Source organism: Gracilinanus agilis, chromosome 2, assembly GCF_016433145.1.
Source record: "Gracilinanus agilis isolate LMUSP501 chromosome 2, AgileGrace, whole genome shotgun sequence".
Taxonomy (NCBI): Eukaryota; Metazoa; Chordata; class Mammalia; order Didelphimorphia; family Didelphidae; genus Gracilinanus; species Gracilinanus agilis.
Genome location: NC_058131.1, coordinates 543837137 through 543864288, shown reverse-complemented (window position 1 = coordinate 543864288; position 27152 = coordinate 543837137). Strand labels below are relative to the sequence as shown.

At 36.5% G+C, this 27152-nt stretch overlaps 1 protein-coding gene across 1 annotated transcript; it reads right to left on the bottom strand.

Annotated features, from left to right (window-relative positions):
- Positions 1-26132, bottom strand: LOC123234102 (aromatase). The gene is made up of 8 exons (XM_044660049.1): positions 25988-26132; positions 22787-22937; positions 11097-11251; positions 8724-8900; positions 6787-6901; positions 3841-4091; positions 3095-3336; positions 1-249 (listed from the first exon to the last, which is right to left on the bottom strand). Exons 1-8 carry the CDS (start codon positions 26130-26132, stop codon positions 1-3), a joined length of 1485 nt encoding a protein of 494 aa, XP_044515984.1.
- Positions 26133-27152: the final 1020 nt, after the last annotated feature.

Below are 27152 nucleotides of genomic sequence, written 5' to 3'. Positions count from 1 at the left end.
TTATTGTTCTTGGCATTTTTCTGTGTTTCTTGGAATAAAAATCATTTCCAGAAAGTCCCTAGTCTCATCTGGATGCAAAGACAAGTCATTTTTTTTCTGAATGCGTTCAAGACAGCATCCTGTCAATGTCTGTACGTGGAACCTCCTCAACACTGTAACAAGGATGACTTTCATCATTACCATGGCAATGTATTTTCCTGCACAGCCACGAGGGCCAAAACCAAATGGTTGAAAATAACGATGAGGAACCTGTGAGAATAAATAGACAATTAGATAAACATATAAAGGCAAATGGTATTTATCTAACACACACTAAAAAATTTGGCTAATCTGATTTGTTGAGGGTTATCTTAATAGAGTACAAATAAGTTTCAAGACCATAGATAGCTCTTTTCTAGTAGCTGAATTGTAGAGAATCAAGATGGCAAAGTTTTTCCTAGTTCATTTTGACTTATCCAATACAGATTCAATACTGGACATCTCTTGCATTTCTTTTCTAGTGAATATTATATTTCATTTTTATTTTACTTATTTCTTTATTTTAAAATCCTTTCCTTTTGTCTTGGAATCAATATTATATATTGGCTCCAAGGCAGAAGAGTGGTAAGGGTTAGGCAATGGGGATTAAGTGACTTGCTCAGGGTCACACAGCAAGGAAGTGTCTGAGGTCAGATTTGAACCCAGGACCTCCTGTCTCTGGGCCTTGCTCTCAATCCACTGAACCACCCAGCTGCCCCCTCTAGTGAATATTTTAAAGCAAAAACAGCATAGTTCATTTCCTAACAATGAATATTAATGAGTATGGCAAGTTTACAGATGCAAGTTGGAAGATGTCTCAGATCCACCACTATTTTCCAAGTCACTAAAGCAGAAATTATTTTTTTTTGAGGCACCAGTCAGCTGAATCATTTTTAAAAGATCAAATATGTAGAATTTAGATCTATGTGATGTCAAATCTTGTAATATTTGGAAAAAATGGACTTTCCTCATTTTTTATCAGGATTGTTGTCACCTTTGAGATAGCAATTGTTCATAAAAAAAGAGTTCAATTAATTCAAAACCCAAATATTTAAATTTGATTATCTGGATATTGTCTAAGTATATACAAGTAGGAGGAGAAGGATAAGTAATCTCATTAGCTGTGTAACTTAGATTAAAGGTAGGCTTTCCTGAAACATGAAATAATTGAATCACAATCTATACAAGTAATTTAGACGGGATGAAAAAATTTGGCCTTTTTCAAATAACACAATTTATTTACATGATAGGAACCTGCTATTCTTAGGGCCATCTAAAGAGCCATGATAAATGGAATGGCCCCAAACTTTTTTTTCCATTGGATGCAGATGAACATGTAAAGCCTATATTCAGGTGTATTCTTTATTAGTACTAACATCTAACAATTTCTGCACAATACCAAAACATCCGTTTAATTTATAGAATCTTTAGATTTTGGACCTAGATAGGAAGGCAGGTGTTTCCTACTAAAATGGTTTCATTTTATAGAAGAGGCAAGAAACTAAGATCCAGAGAGATTAGATGAGTAGTCATATACCTAAGCGGGGCCAGTCAATTAATTCTGTGCAAAAAAAACCACTTGCTTGGCATAATACAAACAAAAACAATACACTGATTAGAATTTTTTACTTTTCAGCCATTTGTGCTGACATACCTGGGGATCATATTGTGCTCTAGAAGAAACATTTGAAGTTGTCTAATTCCACTTGTACCAAATTAAAATATAAGAGATTCTTTGCTGGCTGAATATTGATTCAAAAAATCACAAATTCACATTATATATATTATACTTATATTTATTCTGTGAAATATTTCCCAATTATGCCTTTAATCTGACTGCAGCAACTTTCAGGAGTTTCTCCAGGTTGTGAATGTGAAATCGCTTAACCTCTGTCAGCCTAATTCAGAGATCAAGGCTAACATCATTTTTATAGAAAATGAAACAGCCTCAGGGAGGTTAAATGACTTGTCCAGAGTCATAGTGGGGTAGTAAACAATAGGATTAATATATAAACTAGGTCTCTTTCTTTCACTCTAATTCTCTTTCCATTGTACCACACCACCAAATGGTGCTATAGTGCACGGAATACTGGGCTTAGTGTCAGGAAGAGCCGAGTTCAAACCAAGCCTCAGATACTTACTAGCTATTTACCTTTGGGCAAATCACTTAACCTCTGTCAGACTAATTCAGCTGTAAAATGAGGAATGTAACAGGACATACCTCCCAGGGTTGGTATTGAGAATAAATGAAATACTATTTATAAAGTGTTTTGCACAAAAACAAGCAGGAGGAGCTCAGAAAAACCTGGAAAGACTTACATGAAATGAAGCAGAGTGAAATAAACAGAACCAGGAGAACATTGTACAAAGACAGGAATACTTTGCAAGGAACAACTGTGAATAGCAGCTATTCTTAGCAACACAATGATCCAAACTTATCCTAAAGGACTCACGATAAAAAATGCCATCAACTTCCAGAGAAAAAGAACTGAGTCTGAAACTAGACCGAAGCAAATTTTTTTTCATTTTCCTAATTTTTTTCCATTTGAGTTTCCTTCCACAAAAGGATTAATATGGAAAAAAATTCTGTGACTGCACATGTAAAATCTATATGAGATCTCAAGAGGGATGAGGAGAAGCAGGGGAAAGAGAGAATTAGAAATTCAATATTTTTTGAAAAGTTTTGGAAACTGTTTTCACATGTAATTAGGGAAATAAAAATTTTAAAGTGCTTGGCACATAATAGGAACTTAACAAATTCTTTCTGTAGCAAATTTTTCTTTTTCTTCATTCCCCCATTGCCTTTCCCTTTCCTACTGTATAGATACTATGCAGGCACAACTTAGAGTCAACAGTTATGAAAAAATTGTTGATTTGGGGTGGACTGTAAAGAACAGGGCAGGTTAGACTCTACTCCAAAGAAAGGAAAATATATGGAAAGGAGGAATAAAAAGAGTGATTTTTATTTGGTTTAAAAATGCCTAATCTGAGTATTGAGCATTCTAATTTTTTTCAATTTTATGCTTAAAAGAGAGGTACGTTTTCATTTCTTAAATGCCCAAGAAAGATATCTTACATTCTTTGCAAAGTTTTCAAGAGTAAATTCATTTGGCTTTGGGAAAAACTCAAGTCTATGCATCCTTCCAATATTCAAGATAATATTAGTTCCCCTTTTCACTGGATAGCCGTCAATCACATCATCTTGCAAAGCTTTGCGCATGACCAAGTCCACAACAGGTTGGTATCTCATGCTTTCATAAATGAAACTTTCTACCACTTTTAATTTTTGCACATCACCGATCTTAATGTCTCTCTCACCTGTAGGAATATTACAAAAAGAATAAAAGAAGTTAATGTTATATTATAGCTACTTGAGCTATTGTAGTTACAAAGAGCAGTTTCTGAAGGACTTGACTGAATAATTTTAAAAGTTTATATTACTAATGCATTTTTAAAAGCCTAGATTCTAGGGGGCATTTGTTTCATTAGAAGAATATAAATCATCAAAAAATGGGTTCCTAGCTTATTCTTAAATCTTGTGGACATTTGGCGTTCATGGTTTTATATTCCACCCACTTTACAGTTGGTAACTCCAATATGGTTGCTTTTTAGCATTCATATTATTTCATTCTATCTGGGGAAAAAATAAATTTCCACATCCTAAGATTTCCCTAAAGGGTTTGACCATCAAATGGCAAAAAAGGACTCTCTGGAGAAGTTATTTAAAAGTCATATGTTTAACTTCAAGTTCTTCAGGGGACACTGATAATATCATTTCTAAGCATCACTAATTTAACTGATGCTTTCTTTTATAAACCTTACCAATAACAGTCTGGATTTCCTTCATTACTGCTTCTTCAACCTTTGGGTGCTTTGCAATCAGCAGTAACATGAAATACACAGTGACAGATAGAGTATCTGGAGCAGCAATCAGCATTTCCAGGATGCATTGGTTCACATTCTCACCTGTCAAGTCTCCACGACCCTGGAAAATGCAAAGAGTTGAAAAAAAACAAAAAACAAAAAACCAAACAGTAAAAATCAGTGCTGAGGAAAGTAGGATGAGGTTAACACTCAGAACAAGAATATCAAAAGTATCTGGGAAGGTTTTAAAAAACAAAGACATCCACATTTTCATTATAATTAAACAGTATTAATTATCTATACAAAGCTAGAAGAGAACTGAAAAATTCAGCCATGCAACTGTTATTTCCAGCTACCTAGCTATTTGGTGTTATTCAGATATCCGGCTCTCTAATTTTAGGGTTTGATTTTTTTCCATTTGGTATGGTAACAACTCATCATATTTTTGAATCTTGAAAATGGAAGGCGTGTGTGTGTGTATGTGTGTGCATGTAGACACCCTTATGGGGGAAAAGGACACTATAGGATGTAATCAAGTGAGAATATATAGCATTGTTCATAAGGCAAGGTGACCAGGGCCAGATGGAGTGAGATTTTTCACCAAAGGCTCTTTAGCTTTCAGTACAAAAATGCGTCTTAATGATGGTTGGGAGCAGGGATGTGGATAACCATTGCTGTATCCCAAAGTTTGGCTTTTAGAAAGTAACCAGGTATTTGAACATAGAATTTTCAAATCTTAACATATAATACAAGTGAAAAATATATTCCTTCTGGAGACAGACTGGGTTTAGAACCTGCTTTATGTTTAATCGAGAAGCTTAGCTTCTAGAGGCCTCACTTTCTTCATGTATAAAATAGGAGTGTTGGTCTAGATAATCTCTAAGGTTCCTTCTCTAGATTTATAATCTTGTTAAACGCATCTGTTCCTCGCCTGTTGCAACACAAACTGGGAATGTTTGCCTTCTATGAGTTAATGGTTTATCTAGGCTGGTCTCTGATTATATCTAGATAAGGCAAGAGTAAATAGTCAGTTGGGTCAGTTTATATCACCAGCCAAGTCAGTAAGAAGCAAACCAATTAAATATTTGGTATAGTGTATAAGACATAGCTGGTTGAGTGAAATGTTCCCTTTTGAGCCAGCTACAGAGTCATAATGCTGGACATCGATCCAAATCAAAAGTTTGACCTTATCTTCCTCCTTTCTCTTCCTCCTCCCAGTGCTGGCAGATGATTTGATCTGGGTTATCATGCAAAATATATTTCCATATTGTTCATTTTTGTGAGTAATCTTACAAAAACCAAACCCCAAAACATAACCCAAATAAATACAACTTAGGAAAACTTATGTGGAAATTCAAATGAAAAGTTTGATATCTCCAAAATTTAAAAAGAAATAAAAAGTTTGCACTTAGTTTATTTTTCTTAGTAGAAAGACTTCAATTGTTCCATAAAAGATACTTCTTTAAACTTGTACTCTTCTTCTTTTTAATCTTCCTTTAACCAGACTCCTTTCCTATCTCTTCCCAGGACAATACTAAAAATATGACTCCACCTATATATTTAGATCTCATTATGAAATCCACTGATGCTTCAGCCTGTATGTTGGTCTCAGACATGACTAATTCTAGCCTCACAAGCCCCTAGTGAGACAGACTATTATGAAAGTGCTGATTTAGCGCATATTTAATGAAGATCGAGGGGATTGTAGAATGGACTCTAGCTAGCCACCATGGATGATCCAAGTATCTTTTAAATATTTGAGACTGCCAAGCAGATCCCTAAAGAAGGAGTTTGGCCAGTGGAGATTAGGTAGGAAGGAACAGGTTATGCAGCCTTAGTACTTAGTACCCTTTACCAGGTCTCTGGAGCATGCTCTGCAAGTATGCTCTGATTGCATCAAGTCAATCAAAGATGTGGTAATAAATATATATGTATATGTATATACACATATATATGTATGTATGTATCTTTTGAAGAGAGCTCTGCACTCACAGAGCACATTTTAATAATGGCATAAATTGTCTTAATGATGGGACAAAATTTCAACAATATCTTGTTCTAGACATTCTCACAACGACCACTTTGAAACTCTACTTCTCTATAAACGACAGATATTCACATCTGCATCTTGCCATTAAGCCTTGTTAGTTAAATAATAGACATTCGGGTTTTCACTTTTTTCCCTGGTCAATAGAGTCAAATTCTGTCCTATAGCTATTAGACTGCAGTTGTGAAAATTATAGAAACTATTCATTGGGACCAATACTTGTTTAGAAAAAATAAATCCTTCTGAAGAACCGACAGAAGAATTTTTTTCAGCTCTGTTGCTGAATCAATTTAAGTTGGCTTGCCCTAGCCAACTTTGTTATAGAAATGTAGCCACTTGTATTAGCTAGGAGATAACACNAAGGAACACCAAAAGACATACAAATACAATATTTTCTTCATAGATAAAGTATCACATGATATTGTTTATAGTTTGTAATTTTCTTTTAATTTGAGCTATTTCAGCCTTAGGGAGTACATAAGTCCCTATAAATTGAGTTACTGAAAAATAATTCTGAAGTAATAAAATATTATTTGACTCGGTGGCTCCATTTTTGAGTTAAAAAAGTATTGATTGAGAACAGGGGTTATAGATCTGGCGTTCACAGATTGGGATGTTTTTTATTTGGGTTTTTGTATATGTTAATAACTTTATTTCATGAATATTCCATCTTTGCTTTGTGATCTGGTCCAAGATAGCTAAAATGATATAATTTATTTATAGCACAACTCTTTTATATATATATATATATATATATATATATATGACTGATGAGAAAACTTCTTAGAAAGGCAAACAAAGTTAAAAAAGGAAGAAATCCAACGTTTTCCCAGATTTTCAAAGTTAGTGTTACTTACACAGACTTTTCATACTTTTTGTATAGCCAAGATATCTTAAAGAAGATGTCTGGTTTGAGAAGAAGAGCTTGCCAAGCATCAAAATAGCTCTGTATTTTGACCACAATGGCATTTTCTGAAAATAAAAATGAGAAACCAGTTTAGGCAATATGTGAGCCAAAGAAGGCTACTTTGAACAGAGCATATTCCCCAAAGACTGTCAGATAGCAAGCTCTTAGCAACCCATGGTTCTCTTTAGGCAAAGCACTGTCCATTTTAATAGGAATTTTAGCCAAGTGAGAACCACTACATGATTCAGGTTTTCAATTATTCAGTTTACCGCTCTACATCTCTATGTTGGCTAAATGAACTAGATAACTGCTAGCTCTCTGCTTTGGGTTTTATTGACACAGGCAAGAGTCTCTCATATCACAGGACAAGCCTTCATGGTCACACAATTCAAATTCAATAGTAGTAGGAGGCAAACTCCCGGAATTGTTATCTAACATGAGGAATGGCAAAGGACCACCATTCCTTCTGCTGTTGGGTAACTGCAAAATCTTCACTTCACTTGATGCTGTTAGGTAAACATAGCTACAAACTAGCCAGATCTACACAGCCCAAATTACACAATAACATATGGAAATCCCCCTCCCCCATAATCTCTCTGCCATTATTTGGGTCTCCTGCATTCATGAGACAATTGGCAATACTTCATTTCCTGTTAAATATCCTCTCCAAAGTGAAGCTTTTACCTGAAGTAATTGTCAAGTACTTAACGGAATCTACGGCCATTCAAAATTAGGTAACTCCTATGTAATATAGGCAAACTGGATATGAGGTTCTCTATCTAAGGGAGGTTTGGACGGGAAAATGGCACATAGAATTCAGATTCTCAGAGCTGTATAGAATCTTAGAGGTCATCTAGCACAACCACTATCCCCAGCATAATCCTTTTAGGGACTTCTCCAGCAGGTGGTCATCTGCCTCTACCTTGAAGATCTCCAGTTAAAAAGAATCTGAGGCAGCTCTTTCCAGAGCCTGGAAAGGCCTAGCTTTAATTATTAAAAAGCTTTTAGTTATGTTTAATTGAAATCTGCTTCCCTGTAACTTTAACTAGTCCTCATTCTGACTTTTGGTACAAAGCAGAACAAGTGTAACTCCTTTACTAAGTGATGGCTCTTCAGATCTTTTCAAATAACTATCATCCTCTCTCGTCCCTTCCTCTTTTCCAGGCTAAACATCCCCATTCCTTCAAATTATCCTCTTGAGAGACAGATTTGAGCCCTCTTACTGTTATTGGCCACATGCACATATGTACATAGTCTAACTTGTCAGTATCCTTTCTAAAATATGGTATCATACACTGGACACGATAGTTTGGATGTGGCACAAAAGGCGTCATTCTGGACCCTGCTTCTATTATTACAACCCATGATTGCATTAAGCTTTTTGTTTCTGCTAAAATGTCAAGTAGTACCTAAATATATGGCTTTTGTATATTTTAGAGGAGGATGGGAAGTAGGTATTTGTACATATGCAATCCCAAAATAAAGATATGTAAGAGTTCAACTTGGTTAGCAGAAGGCTGTCTTAACCAACAAACTGAATTGACTTGTTTGTTTTTAGCCTTTGATCAAAATGTTATCAGTCTTGAATTGAACTTTTACTGTGTAAAGAGCAATATTCCAGACCGGAATAGAGGTGTAAAATAAATAGAAGACATAGTTGCCTTCTTAGAAAACCTCATGCTCTTATATGGGAAACAAAACATTGATACTTGGAAAAACAAAACCCATAAGATCAGGTAAATACAGAATCAAGAGCAAATTCATAAACTGAACATGTTTACAGGAGTATTCTATCTCTCCCTTCTCCTTGCAGAGAGAGGGAAGAATCTGGCTTGCTCATCAACAAAAGGACAAAATGTAATGTGACAAAAATAAGATTTTCAGTACCATCCAGAGGGATACCCAAGAAGAGAACATTGGAGGTGTCCAACATAATGCGTCTCATGAGGTTCAGCACATTGACATAACCCAGTTCATTGGTGACATCTTCCAGTTTGTCCAGATGAATTACAGTTGAGTTAACACAAACAGCCACCATGCGCACAAGACCTGGCCCAGACAAAGCTAAAAAGTACACACAAATAAAACAGTCAATAAACCAGTATTAAAATGGAAATAATTTAGTTAGGTGATTGCCACAGTCCAGAAGGAGAACTAATGACTGATTGCCAGTTACTTAATGCCTTGAGCATATCTGGATTTTTTTGCCTGTGTTTTAAAGAGTTTGAAACACTGGTTAAGACAGAATCTTTTGGCTCACTTACAGTGGTCTGAGACAAACATGGATTTATTGAAGTGGAAGATGTTTAAATGCTTAACATTTGCTCCAAAAAGCTGGATTTAGTCAGACAGAAGGAAGTTGAGAGTGGAGTAAGAAAATGGTGCATTCTATCAATGTGATAGATAATCAGAGTCTTGGGTGTTCCAGGGAAAAAAATTTCCTTAGAAGCAAGAATTCTGGCCAATTTGCTGAATCACTCCCTCCCTCAGCTTCACTTTACTACAGGAGACATAGCCAGATGCCAGACAGATCACCCAAATGCCACAAATGAATGTTCTACTGGAGCAGAAAATAGCCATGAAACTGTCCCCTTCAGGGATGAAAGATAGCTTCATCAAGATATGCAGTTGACTTTCAGTGATCATTTAAAAATACCAAATGCATCAGTTTAATTTCAACAGGCAATGTGAATTCACTTGATCTCACAGACAATTAGGTGTGGTCCAGTTTTGTGGACTGTTTACAACCTACTTGTCTCTTTTAGGCCTAAGGAAGAAACGTCAAAAAGAGTCTGATTAATCTTAAAATCTGATTAGCTCTTAAGTGCCTGGAAAATTGTTGTCAAAGACTAACTTCTCCTAATAAGTCTGAGTAAATAGTATTGGATTTGGAATCAGAGGCCTTGGGTTTGAAAATCCCTGCTGTAACTTATTACAGATATGATTTTAGGCAAACCTCTTAAATTTTCTGGGCCTCCCTTTCCTCATCTTAGAAATGAAGACATTGGATCAGGTGACTTCTATAACCCTTACAACTTTGTATTTATGATCCTTTGATTCTTTTTGACTTGGATAATCCTGGTAAGGGGGAGTGATTATCATAAGGAAAATAAAGAAAATATGCCTCCCCCCATCATTTACCTAGATCAGTGTAGCCCTCATAGAGATTTATTTTCTCTAATGTATGTCAGATCTAGAAGAAAGCAAGGCTTTCGGATTGCTGTAGTAGTTTCATAATTTAATTGCCATTTGGATGAACATCTGGGTGAGGGGCTCATTTAACACTTGTGCACTTTTTTTCTCCTATTCTATGTCATGCAAATGAGCTGTCATCTCCTATATAGTCTAGCTAACCGGGGAAACAACTATTTGGCAGAATACCTTTCAGTTATGCCTATACAATAATGGAACATGAGAATAATCATACAAGCTCAGATCTGTGGTCTGTCTAGAGCACTGTTTAGTCTTAGAGGCATTGAAGAATGAATTTTACAAAGATATACTTGTCTTTCTTTAATGTTTACCTCAAAGGTTAGTAATGTATACTCAGAACATCCCAATTTACTCTGAAATATCATATCAACCCAGTGGCAGAAGCACTGGATTGGAAATTCCTAGGCCTGGGCTCAGGAGATGACTGTGCCACATTTGAGGTTTTTGTGGGGAAGGGAGAATTTATGTGATTTCACAGATAATGGGGACGATCAGTGAGGAACCTTCTCTCCCAATGTAGAGTAGCATCTTCTTTGCAATTTATAGTCTTAGAAATTTGCCTGTTGGCATTCAGATAATCAGTATCTTGCCCAGAATCACACAACTAAGATATCTCAAAGGCAGCAATTAAACCAAGAAAGGACATATCTCTTAACCTCTTTGGTTTTCAGTTTCATCCTATGTAATATGAAGAAGTTAGATTATATCACCTGTAATATCCCTTAGCTCTATGACTTCTGTGATCTTCCACGAATCTATCACTGTTAAAACATTTTATCAGTTTGCTCAACCTGCTGTTTGGCATCATATTGAGAAAACTTTTTAGTGACAAATAGTTTTAGATTGAAGTAACTATGCAGAGACTCTGTCTTTTCTCTGTCTCATGAAGGAGCCATTCTGATCCAAAGAGAAGAAGAAATCTCAGATTGGCAATTTAGTTCACAAAAGATTAGTCCACAAGATTTAAAACATGAGAAGAGTTGTCAAAATTAACCCACAAAAGGAAAAATAGAAAGTAAGGATATAAGTCCAGAATAACTTGATTACCTTTTGTAAAGAAAGGTCGAATAGCTTTCCAGAGAGCTGGATTGTTATTAAATATAACACCATTTTCATGCATTCCAATACACTGTAACCCAAGTTTGCTTCCAAACCTAGAAATATAGTGACTATGTTTCATTATGTGAAACATACTTGAAGACCTGAAGAGAAAGAGAAAAAAAAGAAAATCTTTAATATTAGGAAATGCTCTTTAACAAATATAAATAATCTTACAAATATAAACCGATTTATACATGTACTCTCTGGCCCAAACAGTCTTTTATACAACTGTCAAAATGATTTTCCTTAAGCCCAAGCCTGATCATGTCACTCCCCTACTCAATATACTCCAGTGGTTCCTTATTGCTTCATAAATAAAAGATAAACTCTTCAGTCTGGCTTTTAAAGCATTTAATAATCCAGCCTATACCCATCTTTATAGACTCATTATATGTTACTTACTTCATATATCTTATGGTCCAGCCAAGGTCCCTTTCTTCCTCAGATATAGCAATCTTGGTCCCATCTTCATGACTTTGTCCTATACATTTTTTGGTACTTTGTATATTCCATAACTGGAATGAACTTCCTCCTTACCTCCATGTCATAGATTTCTGTTTTTCCTTCAAGTCAGAGCTCAAACACCACCTTCTACATAAAGCCCTTCCTGATCCCCTCTAGTTTCTTAGTGACCTTTCCCTCAAACTACCTTGTATTTAATTATCATGTATTTATTTGGTAAATAGTTATATGTGTACATTTTCCCCCTTTGAAAGAATAGTAGTGAGAGTAAGAATTGTGTTTTTTTTTATGTATCTGTATATCCAGCAACTTGCATAGTGTCTGGATCATAGTAGGCTCTAAATAATTGCTTCTGACTGATTGATATGGAAGGTTCGGCTAGCTTATTAGAACACACCAAGAAAATGTTTTATGATGCCAGGTAACTCTAAAAGGATGTAAAGAGCTAGGGAAACAATATGGTTTAGTGAAAAGAACAATAAAATGGAATATAAAAGTGCCTTGATTTATAGCTGTGCTCTTTGTGGTGGCAAAAAATTGGAAAATGAGGGGATACCCTTCCATTGGGGAATGGCTGAACAAATTGTGGTATCTGTTGGTGATGGAATACTATTGTGCTGAAAGGAATGATAAACTGGAGGAATTCCATGTGAACTGGAATGACCTCCAGGAACTGACACAGAGTGAAAGGAGCAGAACCAAGAGAACCTTATACACAGAGACGATTACACTGTGGAACAATCGAATGTAATGGACTTCTCTACTAGCAGCAATGCAATGATACAGGACAATTCTGAGTGACATATGAGAAAGAACACTATCCACATCCAGAGGAAGAACTGTGGGAGTAGAAACACAGAAGAAAAACAATTGCTTGATCACATGGTTCGTAGGAGATATGATTGGGGATATATATACATATATATGATTGGGGATCTCTAGATGAACACCTTAGTGTAAATATTAATAATATTTGATCAATAGGTCTTGATCAATGACACATGTAAAATCCAGTGGAATTGCTCATTGACTATAGGAGATGTATGGGAGGAGGGGAGGGAAAGAACATGAATCATGTACCATGGTTAAAAAAAAATTCTTAATTAATTAATTAAACTTTAAAAATAAAAAAATAAATGGATCGATTAAAAAAAGTGCCTTGAGCTCATCCCAGGACATTTTTGTGGTTAAAACATCAAACCTAACCAAACCAAATCTCTCAGAATGCTCCCTGCTAGGTGTAGAATGGTGTCTTGCCTCCCTTAAAAGTTTCTGACAGATTATAGACAACCCAGAAGATTCTCTGGTCTTTTCTTTTTCTTATTCATTCTAGTTCTTCTTTTTAACCCTGCCAGACTCAATCACCATCACTGACTCAAAGGTTCACTCTACTCATCTCAAAGAAAGAGAAGAACTTGAAATCCAATACTACAGGATTCACAAAACTAACCTCTCCTAACTCCTGTAAATACCAACACCTACACATGTCTCCCCATTTCTACACTAACAACCCTATTCTACCATAAGAGTGGAACAGTGCACAGATCTTGGTGTGGCTAAGACCTCACTGTCTGTCTTCTACCAAAAGTTGTCCCCCTAATATGACCATCCACCATGCATCGTTTCTAGTTTTTTTTTTTTCCCAGTTTGGTTAAGATAGATTTTAAAGAAAGACAAAGATAGGTAGAAAGTAAGAGAAGGGGAAGAGGAGGCCTTTGCCATTGTTGCAGTGGAAATCATTATTTCAGACTCTCAAGGTTGGAAGATAGTCAAGGAATTTTTCCTCATTTCCTTGGCAACTTGCTCTACCTACTGGCTCACAAGCCGAGTTGGAACTATGCTGGTAGCTAAGTCTCATTAGCTATGGTTGACAAGGACAAGTTGTGTGGTTCCCACTGTGATCAGTTGGTTATAGAGTATTCTCCCATAGTTCAGGAGGTGATTCATGATATTGATGCTCACGACCATTACAATAATGGAAGCTTCGATGGTCAATCTCTTGCAGCAAAGTGAAAAAAAACAAAACAGAGCAAGGCCATTAACTTAGTTAGGTTTTGTTCTGTTTTTAATGTAGACCATTGTTTCCCCAATTGTTTTCCAAACCCCAAATTCCAACATTCACCAACTAGTCATACTTAGGTGAAATCTCTCCATAATGAAGAAATTGAGAGTAAAAATAAATTATTGTGGACAAGAAGTAATCTAAGAAGGCTCCTTGAGAGTAGGAATGTTTCATTCTTTGTATTTACATCCCCAGGGCTTAGTACAATGACTAGTGCATGCAGGACTTAATAAATACTTGTTGATTGACTGACTGATAGATGGAGAAGATCTGTGGGAGAAGTCAGTCAAATTGTAGGTGTGTAACTACTCTGCTCTGACTGAATCAATAAATCAATCACTCAACAAACATTTATTAAGTACTTACTATATTTAACAGCGTTGCCATGGATGAAGGCTAAAGGATAGGACTCTGCCACACATCAGACTAAATGAGCTGGCAGACCCAGTCCTCAGCCCACTCCCTCAGCCCCCATAGAGCAAGCTCATAGAAGAATTACCAGAGATGGGGTCAGTGTTAGCAAAAAGCAGTCAGTTCTTCTACTGGACGAGACACAGCAAATGGAATTAGAGCATGGACTGCTTTCCATGATCAAACTAAAAGTGAAGAAGGGGGTGGTGATTCATACATTGTGGGAAAGGGTAGAGTTTGTGTGTGTGTATGCATGTGTGTGTGTGCATGCACATGCTTGCACACACATATATTTACCATATGTCCTAGGAGTTAATTCCTTAGCAATATCTTACATATAGATTTTTATTTTAGTCTTTTATGGTTATTTTGGCTGAAGAGGCGTAGACTATTTTTGTTGAGAACAAATATCAATCATAAGATACTGATTCTACCTGAACATTTTTTAGAAATAAACAGAATTTAAAGAATAGAGTTAACCCCTCCTCACAGCATTCATTATCCTTAGGACAGTGCCAGTTTCAATATTAATAAGAATGCTATTGATAATACTAGCTAGCATTTATATAATGCTTAAAGATTTGCCAAGCATTTTATTATCTTGTTTGAACCTCACGACAGTCTTCTGATGTAGGTGCTATTACTATCCCCATTTTACAGATGAGGAAACTGCAGCTGATATAGGCTAAATGACATTAGATGATGTCTATACAAATAGTTATCTACGTCTTTCAATAGCCGTTGTTGAATCATACACATGGACACAATGTAAATTGAGTTTTTAAATCTAAATTATACTGTTTCTTGTCTAAGCATGAATTTAAATATGTGTTACAGGGGGCAGCTGGGTAGCTCAGTGGATTGAGAGCCAGTCCTAGAGACGGGAGGTCCTAGGTTCAAATCTGGCCTCAGCCACTTCCAAGCTGTGTGACCCTGGACAAGTCACTTAACCCCCATTGCCTAGCCCTTACCACTCTTCTACCTCACTCCAAGATGGAAGGTAAAGGTTTAAAAACAAACAAACAAACAAATAAATAAATATGTGTTACAAGCCTTAACAATTTCATTCTGTTTAACCACAATGAAATGCCTTACTTAAATATTTGAACAGCTAGCAGAATAAAGGAAAACAAGATTATTCTTACATAAATTTTTGAAGGTTCCCATTACCTCAAGTCTAAATACTGATGAAGCAAAAAAGAAAGCATAAAGATTTCCTCTTTGAGTCAAAGTACTGCATGCTAAAGACAATATTCTCCTGCCTTCATCCCAAATAAACTACTGCAATGGTGGTCATCTTCTTATATCCTTGAGTGCCCAAACTGTAACCTTCACACCACATGTGAGTCCCCCCTGCCCTTATCCCAGACAGGGGATGGAGGAAGCATTCTCATTGGGCTTCTGGGCAGAGGGCAAGTGATGTGAGAAATGTCCTCAGGCATTCATGGAGAGAGGGAGGGGAGAAGCCCCCTTTGGCACACCTGCCATAGGTTCAACAACATGGACTTAATGCATTAAATAATAACAGAGTTTTGTAAAGGTTTTTTTTCCTTCTCTTTAAAAAACAAATAAAGATTTAAAAAACTCTTCTAGTTTATTCTAGTGTCTTCTTTCAATGTAAACAGTGCAGCAAACAGCACAAAATGATTGGCTTAGATGGAAGAGCCACCTTATGGTAAGTCTGAAAACCTCAAATCACAGAGATTGGAGATCCCAGGTTTGCTTGCTATCTGCCCCCAATATTTCTTTTAATTAAAGCAGAAATTTGGTGGTGAATTTCCTGCCCTCAAAAAAAAACAACAACTCTGAAATACACACACACAAAAGCAAAGGTATGGAACACAGCAATAACATTTTAAGGCACTTTCTGAATACATAACCTTTTCTTTTGCTGATATCTCTGTAACTTTTACATTTGCTTAAACTAAATTGTTCTGTGTAACTTTGCCAGGGAATTGTTGATCATTTTTTTGAATTTTTCTCCTTTTTAAAATTTAGAATTCTTTTCCATGGTTACATGATTCCTTATCCCTGCTCCTCCCCATCCTCTTTTCTCCCCACTCCTGAAGCCGACAAGCAGTTCCAAAGGGATATATATATATATATATATATCAATGCTCAAAGCCTATTTCCATGTTATTCATATCTGCAGTAGAGAGATCCTTTAACATCAAAACTCCAAACCTATCCCTATCACATTATGTGATTGATTGAATTGTTGATCATTTAAAAAAACTAATTATTTGTGTTTCCTTGTCAGTAAATTGTACTGCTGTTGGAAAATAATGTCCAATAGAGGGAGCTAACATCTCAAAAATCCTGAGCTAGAAACAAAAAATAAGAGCAAAGAATAAAAAAGAGAGATTTTAAGATTACAGAGTTAGAGCTGGAAGGGACCTTTTAGATGCTAGTTCAACCTACTCATTTTACAGATAACAAAAAACCACACAGCCCAGTCTGGGAAAAGAGCTTGTCCAAGATCACATGGGTTCTAAGCGCTGGAGTCCACATTTGAACTGAGGTCTTCCAAGTCCACACTTAATGCTCTTTCTACAAAAGGAACTGCCTCTGGAGCCAGAAGACCTGGATTTGACACCTGCCTCTAATGCATATCACCATCTATATGTCCTGGGCAAGTCACTGAAGCTCCCTCAGGCCCAGCTTTCCTCATTGGGTAAAATGAGGAGATAAAATTAGATGGTCCCTGAGATTCCTTTTAGCTATTACCCAATTTTTGTTGTACACACACACACACACACACACACACACACACACACACACAGAACTTCTTTCAGTGGAAGAGAGTACTTAACAATGTCATGGGCAAAATTCTTGAAATGAAAGCATTTAACCTGTTTGGATCATGTGTTTATGGTCTAGCTCTACTGATCACCAGATGCCCAGTTCCACTCACATGACATCATTTCTGGTCTTGTGTCTTTGCACAGGGTGTTCTTTATTTTATTTTATTATTTCATTAATTTATTTATTTACTCATTTATTTACTTATTTATTCATTTGTTTATTTGTTTATTTATTTGTTTATTTTAAACCCTTACCTTCCATCTTGGAGTCAATACTACACATTGGTTCCAAGGCAGAAGAGCAGTAAGGGACAGGCAATGGGGGTTAAGTGACTTGCCTAGGGTGACACAGCTGATAAGTGTCTGAGGCCAGATTTGAACCCAGGATCTCTCAAATCTAGGTCTGGCTCTCAATCCACTGAGCTACCCAGCTGCCCCCACAGGGTATTCTTTATGCCTTGACACTCTCCTTTCTCACACTCAAACCTTGGAGTCTCTGTTTCCTATGAGAATTGACTCCAATGCTACCTTCTTGGGGAGCCCTCTCCTATTCCCCCAACTTCCAGTTCTTTCTCCTCTAAGGACTGTATATACCCTCCTAGACAGTCAGCATGTGCCTAGCCAATGTAGACAGCCAGTCAATAAACTTTTATGAAGTGCCTTCAACATGCCACACGTATAAATACACACATGTTGTCTACCCTGTTAGAATGTAAACACCTGGAGGTTGAGGACTGATTCACTTTTGGCTTCCTATCACAGATACTTAGCACGGAGATTGGCACAGAATAGGAACTGAATAAATATCTGTTGATTGATTGATTTTTAAAAATAATCTGACAATTTGATTGTCATGAAGATATTGGTATGGAAGGACAACAAGATATCATACATAGCATGTTAGACTTGGAATCAGGAAGTCTTGGAATCAGATGCTGCTTCTGATAATTACTAGTGGTGTGAGACCCTGGACAGGGCAGCCAGGTAGAGCAGCAGAAAGACTGCTAGGCCTGGAGTCAGGAAGATCTGAGTTCAAATCCATCCATAGTTAGATAGATAGATTTTTTAAAAACTCCAACCTTCTGTCTTCAAATTGAGATTAAGTCTCAGTCCCAAGGCAGAAAAGCAGAACAGGCTAAGCCCATGTTGGTGAAGCTATGGCCCGGGTGCCGGGGCGGCATGGAGGGGGCTACTCCGTCACCCCTCTCCACTGTCCGAGGACATTTTTTGCATGCCCCACCTCTCTGACCAGCTACCTGATGTGAGCACTTCCTCCCTCTGCTGTCTGTGGTAATGAGGAGGCAGCTTGACGTTGCACTTTGGGCACACAATCTCGAAAACATTCACCAACACTGGGCTAAACAAAGGGGGTTAAGCAACTGACCCAAGGCCACACAGCTAGGACATGTCTGAGGTCATATTTGAACCCAGAGCCAGGTCTGACTCTCTATACACTGAGCCACCCAGCTGCCCCCCACCCTTAGATATTTATAAACTATGTGACCCTGGGCAAGTCCCTTAACTTCAGCTTCGGATTCCTCATTTGTAAAATAGGGATAATAGCACTTATCAGTCTGGATTATTGTGAGGATACAATGAGATATTTGTAAAGTACTTTGCAAACCTTAAAGTATTACACATAAATAAATGCTAGAGATCCATAGCCAGCTAGGTAGCAGAGGCCATAGAGCACTGGGTCCAGAGTCAGTAAGATAGACCTGAGTTCAAATCTAGTCTTATGTACTTTCGAGTTGTATAATCTTGGACAAATCACTTAACCTCTGAGGTTTACTCAACTGTAAAATGGTGATAAAGCACTTACATCCCAGAGTTGTTATGGAGAACATAGTGCGAAAATGTTTGTAAAGCACTTGGCACAGAGTAGGCATTGGATAAATGTCTGTTCTTTCACTTAACCTCTCACAACTTCATTCAACTTTCTGACTTAAATATTTCATGGACATATTGTAATCTGCATTGGTGAAGGTAATTTCCACACCAGGAACTTTAAGCAATCCCCAAGTGCCCTATCTCCCAACCCTCAACCTTGCCCTTACAATATACAAAGCCTGTGGAATCAGCCTTCTTTCTTTATAATCTCAATATATTTCTAATTAGATTGGGAAGGAGATCCACTTAGCAATAAATGATCAGATCAACCTGGTATATTTACGGTCATCCAAAATCAATTCTAAGCCTACCTTATGGCCCTTTATTTGATACATCTGTCTTTCTGTAAAGACAGAAGAGGTTTCCAGAAAATATTTCCATTTCATATCTTAAATCTATAGCAAGTTGGGACTAATTTGAACTGGGTAATTGGTTCCCTACAACTTTAGCCCTAATTTCCATGTAACAACAGTGACTATAATCTTCAAACTTTTCAGAAGACAAAAAAAAAAAACAAAACCCAAATCTTTTGGTGTCAAAAGGGGATCTTTTCAAGAGGTACTAGCAGTTCTGGATAAGATTTGAAGGATAGACAGGGGGAAAAAGGGATTGGGAAAAATACTTTCTACCCAGGAAGAGTCTGCCTTCAACAGACTTCAACAAGGTCTGAATAACTGTGAAGAAGTTAAAATTAACTCATTGTACTTGGGGAAAATTTTCAGCAAAGAGGACAAGGAAGGAAATGGAGAGGCTGGGGATGGGACAGGAAAGTTGTGAAGATATCACTACTTGAATAAGCTACCCTGGCTTAATTATGGTTCAAAGGAGCATAGATTGAGATCTAGAATGATCATCTAGTCCAAATTCTACTTTTTACCAATAAGGACATTGTGTATCACAGAGGTTAAATGATTAGTCTGAAGTTACAGGAGAAGTAAGGACTTCTGGGGGAAATTTGGTGGCTCAGTGGATTGAGAGTCATGCTTGGAGAAAGGAGGTTCTGGGTTTAAATCTGTCCTCAGATACATCCTAGCTGTGTGACCCTGAGTAAGTCATTTAACCCACTTGGTCTGACCCTTACTACTCTTCTCCTTGGAGCAATATATAGTATCAATTCTAAGACAGAAGGTAACTGTTAAAAAATAAAAAAGAAAAGTAAGGACTTCCTTGTCATTAACAGAATTCTTCTTCTAATAATGATGTATAAATTATTTCTCAAAAAGTTCCTTTAGAAGAAATAAAACTGTGATGCCTGCAAGTTCTTCTCTTCTAAAAGATTACAGAACCGTCTGCAATCAACTTTAATAAAAATCCCAGATGAGGAAGAGGTTTACTCAGGGAATAAATGCTTGGCTTGCCTTGGTCTTGAATCTACTAGTAGTTGGGCTAATACTTCCCTCAGAGACCCTTCTTTTTTCTATCAATTTCCAAGGTCTGCTGCTAACCCATAACTCTATTTTTAACTGAACTGTTTTAAAAGTTTGATTGAGTTCATCAGTAAGAAAGCTTCTCCAGAGTAAAACTGAGGGGTAGGTAATTCTACTTTAGCCAGGGTTACCTGTCTAGAAGCTCCCATAGACATTCTAAATTCAGATCCTGGTACCTTCATTTTTTAGAAAGACCTTCTTTCTATGAAAGACCCTTGGCATCAGTTCAACCAAGACAGATTTGTATTGTAACACTATTTCTATTTCCTCTAGCCCTTGGGAACTTGTTAGATAACATCAACTTAAGCCAGAAACTCTTGAGAGAATGCAGCCATTCCACCTGTTTTGTGAGGGGAAAGGGTGGCAGAATAGGCAAAAACCCAGGTGGGACAGGCAAGGCATTGGATAGGTGAGAATGACTACATGGTGAGTGGCAGGAGATTGAGCAGGCCATAGTTAATGACTTCATCTGCCAGCCAAGATGCCAAACAGTGAAGGAGGCATTCTTAAGACAGCTGATTGCGTAAGTAGGCAAAATACTGGCTTTCTAAATGAGTATAAATTAAGCTGTTAAGGTAGAAAATTAGTTTGACCTTGTTGACCAGAACTCTGTCCAAGGATGGAAAAAAATTGGCAAAAGTCAAACAGTATGTTTTGGTTCTTAAGGTGCTTTAGGGTGACCATTTGCATTAAGCCACATAAACATTATCTAATGGACATTTCTGAATGTTCTACACCCCCACCTGAATATAAAAGAAAAAAATCCAAATATTCAAATACTTGTGGACCAAGATCAAACATCTGGGTACTTTATAATCCCTGCCTTCACACATGCATTTACAGTTTTCTTCCAAATAACCAGTTCAAGATAGAGCTAAATTCCAGCTCTACAATTCAGTGGTTCATTTAGTAACAATTTATTAATTGATGATCTTGATCTGGAAAAGTGAACACAATTTGCAAAAATTGCTTTATTTATTTATTTTTACAGATGTATTATTTCATGGGCATAAGAAACTTTCTCAAAATAGGAATCATTATTTGTATTGCAACTGATAGTCTGGGAGAGTTTTAGTTTCAGAAGTTTAGTGACTATCATCCTTCTTGGAATAATATTTTAAAGTGCATGATAATAATAGCTACCATTTCCAGAATGCTTTGAGGTTTGCAAAATGCTTTTTATAGCTATTGTTTTACTTATCCTCACAAAAACTCTGGTGGCGGTGGGGGACGTAACTTCTATCCTCATTGGCAACTGAGACAGGAAGAGGTTAAGTGACTTGCCCAGAGATATATAGCTAGTAAATGTTTGAGGATGGATGATTTTGAACTCGGATCTTCATGACACCAGGTCTCCTACTCTATCTACTGTGCCACCTAGCTACCATGACATTTTAAAGGTAGATAAAATATATTATAAAGGAAACCATGTATATTGAAACAAAATTATTAAAATATTTTTTTAAAAGTTCATAAAATCCAAGTTAAGAACTCTTGGATTAGGTGATATCTAAGGTCCCTTTCAGTTCTCCATCTGTGATGACTTGTTTTTACATCACATGTAAATTCCAGCCCACCTCTTCAAACAGAACCTTGCTATTTTCTAGGGTGTGATGTGAAACCTCAGCCTTAACATTTTGTTCTTCCCTCACTGTTAGTGGTTTGGACCACATTTTCATATGGCCATTTATAGTGTGCAATTCTTTGGAAAGCTTTCTATAACACTTGACTAGACAGTGATCCATTCTGCTCTGGATAGTTCCAATTGTTAGGAAATTTTTCCTTACAGGTAGCCTAAATCTATTTCTTTGCAACTTCCATTGTTCCCAGTTCTGCCCCCTGGGAAGAGTGTCATTGTGAATGTTTTGTTCTATATTAAATCAGAAAGAACACTGTGCCCCTTTTAATGTAGTTTAAAATCTCGTTAACTTATTTTGGCTGCCCTTTCACAGACAAAATCTGATGAGTGTTAGAAAGATAATTTGGACATTGTGAGTCTCTCAAATTTTTTTTTCCTCAAGAATTTGTTTTTTTCTAGATTTCCTCAGGATTTTGTCTACTCATCAGTTGGACCACGTACAATCCTGTTTTCCCCATAAGCAACTTAACTGTAAAATAAAACTGGCTGGTTTTTCTGTGATCTGTCCATTTGGCAGGAGAGTTGAACAAAACTGGAAATACATTAAGCACTCACCTCAAGCAAACTGGACCAGCCAGATTTGTTTTTGTTATAGTCCAACAATACAGTTAACTCAGTTTTCAAAATTAGCTTTAAAAACCCTCATTAATATCTGTATTATATATCCACAAATCCCCTGTCAAGATTTACTGGGGATCTACTCACGTTCCCAATTGTTTTGCCTATAAAGGCATCAATTTGAGCAAAACTTGAATTATTTAGTGTCTCTATATTGTTCGAGTATATCAGACAACTGCCTAATTGTATACCCTATTTTGCTTGTGATTATGAAGTTTAGAGATTTTTTATTAAAATAAAATGATTAAATAACTATCATTCACAATAAAAGCCCAGGCCAAAGCTTTATAATGTGCTTTCCTAAAAGATTTAAAAATATTTACTTGCTTATAATGAGTGTCTCCTCTCCACAGATCCATACTCTCATGAATTCACCATACATCTTGTTGTAATAGTTACAGGCACTGCCTATTCCCATCCACAGAAATCTGCCATGTGAAAGGAGGGGGCCAATTCCCATACAGTAACCAGGACCTAGAAAAAAATATTCAAAATATAATCACCATCTTAGTCCACATTCAAAACCAGAAGCTGGTTTTTTTATCATGCAATTCTTTTACATCTAAATTCTAATGCAAATTCTTGAGTTCCTATGAAGATATTTAAACAGTATTATAGTACTTTGAAGAATTTTCCCCCTTCAGAAATAAAGGATAATTAAGTAGATGAAGCAGTTCAATTTAGTGCCAGTCCCACCAAAGCCTAAATGGTCTCAGTGTATGTGTCTAGTATGAATTTCTTATTTTGGTTAACTTTGTCTATTAGCAGATCAGGTAACAAATACAGAAACCTTGGTGAAAGAAAGATAATTAAACCATTGTAGTTGTCTAAGTATACATTCCAAATCTGGCTTTTGTGTAAAAAAAAAAAGATAACTGAGTTAATTTTGGAGTAACTATTTTACAAATTCTTGAACTGATGGAGCAGATAAGACTTAGAAATGATAATGTTTATTAAAGTATGCTATTTCACTTCTGAAAACTGTTTCATTGGGAAAGGAGACTTTTATGCTAAACAAAGTAAGCCAAACAATTGGACAATTTTCCAAAGCCTGATCAATGTTAATATCAAGGCTAGCTAATATGGATAATATGGGTCCAGTGGTCTATTCCCACCCCCTCAAGAACAGAAGTTTTGGCCCAAAGAATTCAAAGAATTGACTCAATTCCCCACTTTACATTGCTTATGCAAATACATCCAGAGAATTGCAAAGGCATTTAATTAATCAAACTGATGAAAACATTTATATGTTGTTTGTCTAGAAGCACCAAAATAAGTGATCTGAATTTAACTAGTAGTAAAAAGACTTTAAAATTTTTTTGAGATAGTTTTGTGATTCTATTATAAAATAACTTTTTCTAATTTTCTCTCTTTTAATCTCAATCTATAAATGAAGTTGCATTTATTAGGAAGGGAGTTATGAAACATCCTTTCCATCTCCAGCCAAAGTGAAGTTGAGATTTTTAGCATTAAATATACATTCACAAAACCATAAAATTGTGGAGCTGCATGATCATCTAGTCTTAGCCCTCCATATAGCAAATGAGGAAACAGAGGCCCTGAGATGTAAAGGTTCTTACCTGAGGTCACATAGCTAAGACCTGGGATTAGAACCAAGGTTGTCTAATTCCAAGTTTGATGCCTTTTTTTAAAAAAACAATTTGGACAATATATATTTCGGTCTAAATTATCTGAACTAGCTCTCTAGTTCTCAATTCCCAAAATAACTATCAATATTTAGTTTTTTGAATGGCTAGGTTAGCCACAAAGACAAGACCTCTTCCCCCAAATTCCCCCATCCCTGGCTGGCTGTCATTTTATATCAGATAAAGCATAAAGAAACAAAATGACCATTTTATATATGTGAATTTTTAAAAATAAGGAATCAACATGTGATTGTTTTCCCATAGAAAATTTTTTATAACAGCACAAATCTTTGATGTTACATTTGAACCAGTTCACATAGTTCTGACAAAGAACTGAGCAACAAGTTTTCAGGAGGTTTTCACATAGGTAATTATTTTGTAACATGAACAATAATAAATTCTGAAAGTATTTTTAGAATTAGATTTATGTATATGTTTTTAGAAGGTAAGATTTCCATTCACTTACTCTCTAGGGAATCATTTTAGACTATTTCTGGATGAAAAATCTATTAAAATACCGGGATATTTTCATCTACATGATTTGGTAACATCTGGAGATAGGGAAAGAAATGACTTAAATCCTACATTTTTCACTTTTCATACTAATGTTTGAGGGTGTTTTTAAAATAACCTTAATATTTACTTGGGAAAATTGCCTAAAATTTAAAAATGAAGAGATATAGCTAAAGAAAGGCAGAGTTTAATTCAGCAAACCAAGTAAACTAGGAATTCATAGACTGAAAGTAATAATCCCAATGAGATCTAACTCACCAGTAGTCTCACAGAAACATCAGGCAGACAGATGATTAAAACTTTTTGGCCACTCTAATGATTAATTGTATACCAACTGATCAAATTATGCTTTTGCCCAAATCAGCTGTTAAACTAGCTTAGTGTACCAGGCTGAGTCAAACAGAACCAGGAATGATTTAGATAATTCAGGGGGAAATATTCCATAATTATTTAGCTACTTTTGCAATACTAGGTATTTTCTTCTGGCTATGCAACCGAGGCTTTCAAAAGCTTAATAAACATGTTTATGAACCACAATTATAGACAAAACTTGACATAGTTTGTGAAAGTCCTACCATAAGAAGTTTTAGCTGAAAACTGAAGCCATAAATACTCACAGAAAATCATCTGAGCATCCCCAAAACAACAGCTTTTGCAGGGCTTGTGACTTGTAAAATCTGGATAATCATCTCAATTTTCTAGTTTTCTTTCCCTATGGATTTCATTGTGGTGGCTGATAGCAGAACTTGAGGCGGGAAATTAAAGGAATGGAAACAATTCCTTCCCTCCCTTCTCTACCCCAGCACTCATCCAGCCTTGACCACTAAGCCCGACCACCCTCTTAAGAAAGAGGAGAGAAGAGAGAGTAGGGTAGAGGGAGAAGAGGGAGGGAGGTTAGAGCCAAAGTGGGAGGGAAAGTTGAAAGAGCTGCTGAAAGCTGTCCAGAGTATACCTGCTAAGAAAAAGTGGAATGCAATGAAAGCTGTCATTAAAAAAGAAAAAAACAACTAAAATTCAATTTCCCAACATCTCCTCTCTACATTTCACCTTAAGCTTCAGTTTAAGAGGATACGCTGTACCTTAGAAAAGCAGCTGAAGTGTAGAACTGAGGCAATCGTACAAATGGTTTTAAAGAGCTAGATGGACTTTAAAATGTCCTGACACAATTGAAATAAAAACAAAAATCTGGTTTGGATTATTTAGAAAACAACTCCAATGATACAGTTCACTAGCAGAGCCCTAGCTGTAGGTTTCACACTATGCTATTGGCCATTACGTTATCGTGCAAGATTTTCTTTATCTCTGTTGCTCAAACAGACTTTTATTCTAAGACACTAAAAGAAATACTTTCCATCTCCATTTTACCTGGTATTAAGGAAGTATCTTCATAACTCCAAACCAAGAGGAGAAAGCAGGTGAGGAGGAGGATAGGCATAGTAGCAGCTGGCATTGCCTCAGGTACCATGCCAGTGAGGTTGTAATGCATTGGATTGAGCATTTCCAGGATCATCTTGTCCTTCTTGCCTTCCAGGAATATTATTTAAAAACCTACAGAATGGACAGAAGCAATGGAGAAATCCAGTATAGCTTTGAGCTACAACTCACATTCCCCCTGCAAAGTATCCTATAGTATAGACATCCCCGCCAAATGCTAGCTTTGATTTATAATATGATTGGACACTTAGACAAGACAAATTTGTGGTTAAAAGTCAAAACAAGGGTGCAGAAGATAGACTCTTTGGCTTGAAATAATTTCTGACCTTGATAGTCTCTCAGGTTCTTTTAGACACTTGACCTGATAAGACTTTGATATCTTTAAAATTGCCCTTGAGTTAGAAGAGTGACGTGCACACCAGTGAGGGCACCAAATTTCTAACCAAAATAAAAGGAGATGAAGTTCATACCAGAGATTGAGTCATCTCATGAGCTCAGTTGAAGGTTCTATTTTGAAAATCTGCCTTTCAAAACAAAAACCAAACCCTCTCCCTCCATTTCTTTGTTCAAGCCCCATTCTACAAACTGTGAACTTCCAAGATAAGATGCTATTTCTTAGGATACTGAAGGAGTTTTGTTCATGGCCTTCAGATAATTTAATTCTAACTTAATTCTACAGTCCTCACTTGGAAAAATCTCTTGGCTTCAATGGGGTCCAACATCTTCATGACATTACTGAATCTTAAGCAATACCAACAGGAGCCACTAGCAGGTCCAAGTCTTAGAAAACAAAGAAAGGGGGTTGGGGGGAAAGGAAGAAGAAGAGAAGGATGAGAAAAGGCTGGTTATATTCTGGGAAATGGTAAGATGCCAACCATTGTCTTACAGGCCACTCAGTGAAATCAATGCTGCATGCCCTCTCTACTAGAGCAACCACATTTTATTTTTACTTTTGAGTTGTTCTGGTTACTCATTGGTCTACCACTCAATCTGTCTTTTCAAAAGAAGTTAATGCCAAACATGCTATGAGAAATTAATGTTAGAGGCCTCTTTGTAAGAGGCTCAGCTGCTTAGATCTTTGTAATGAGGAAAGATA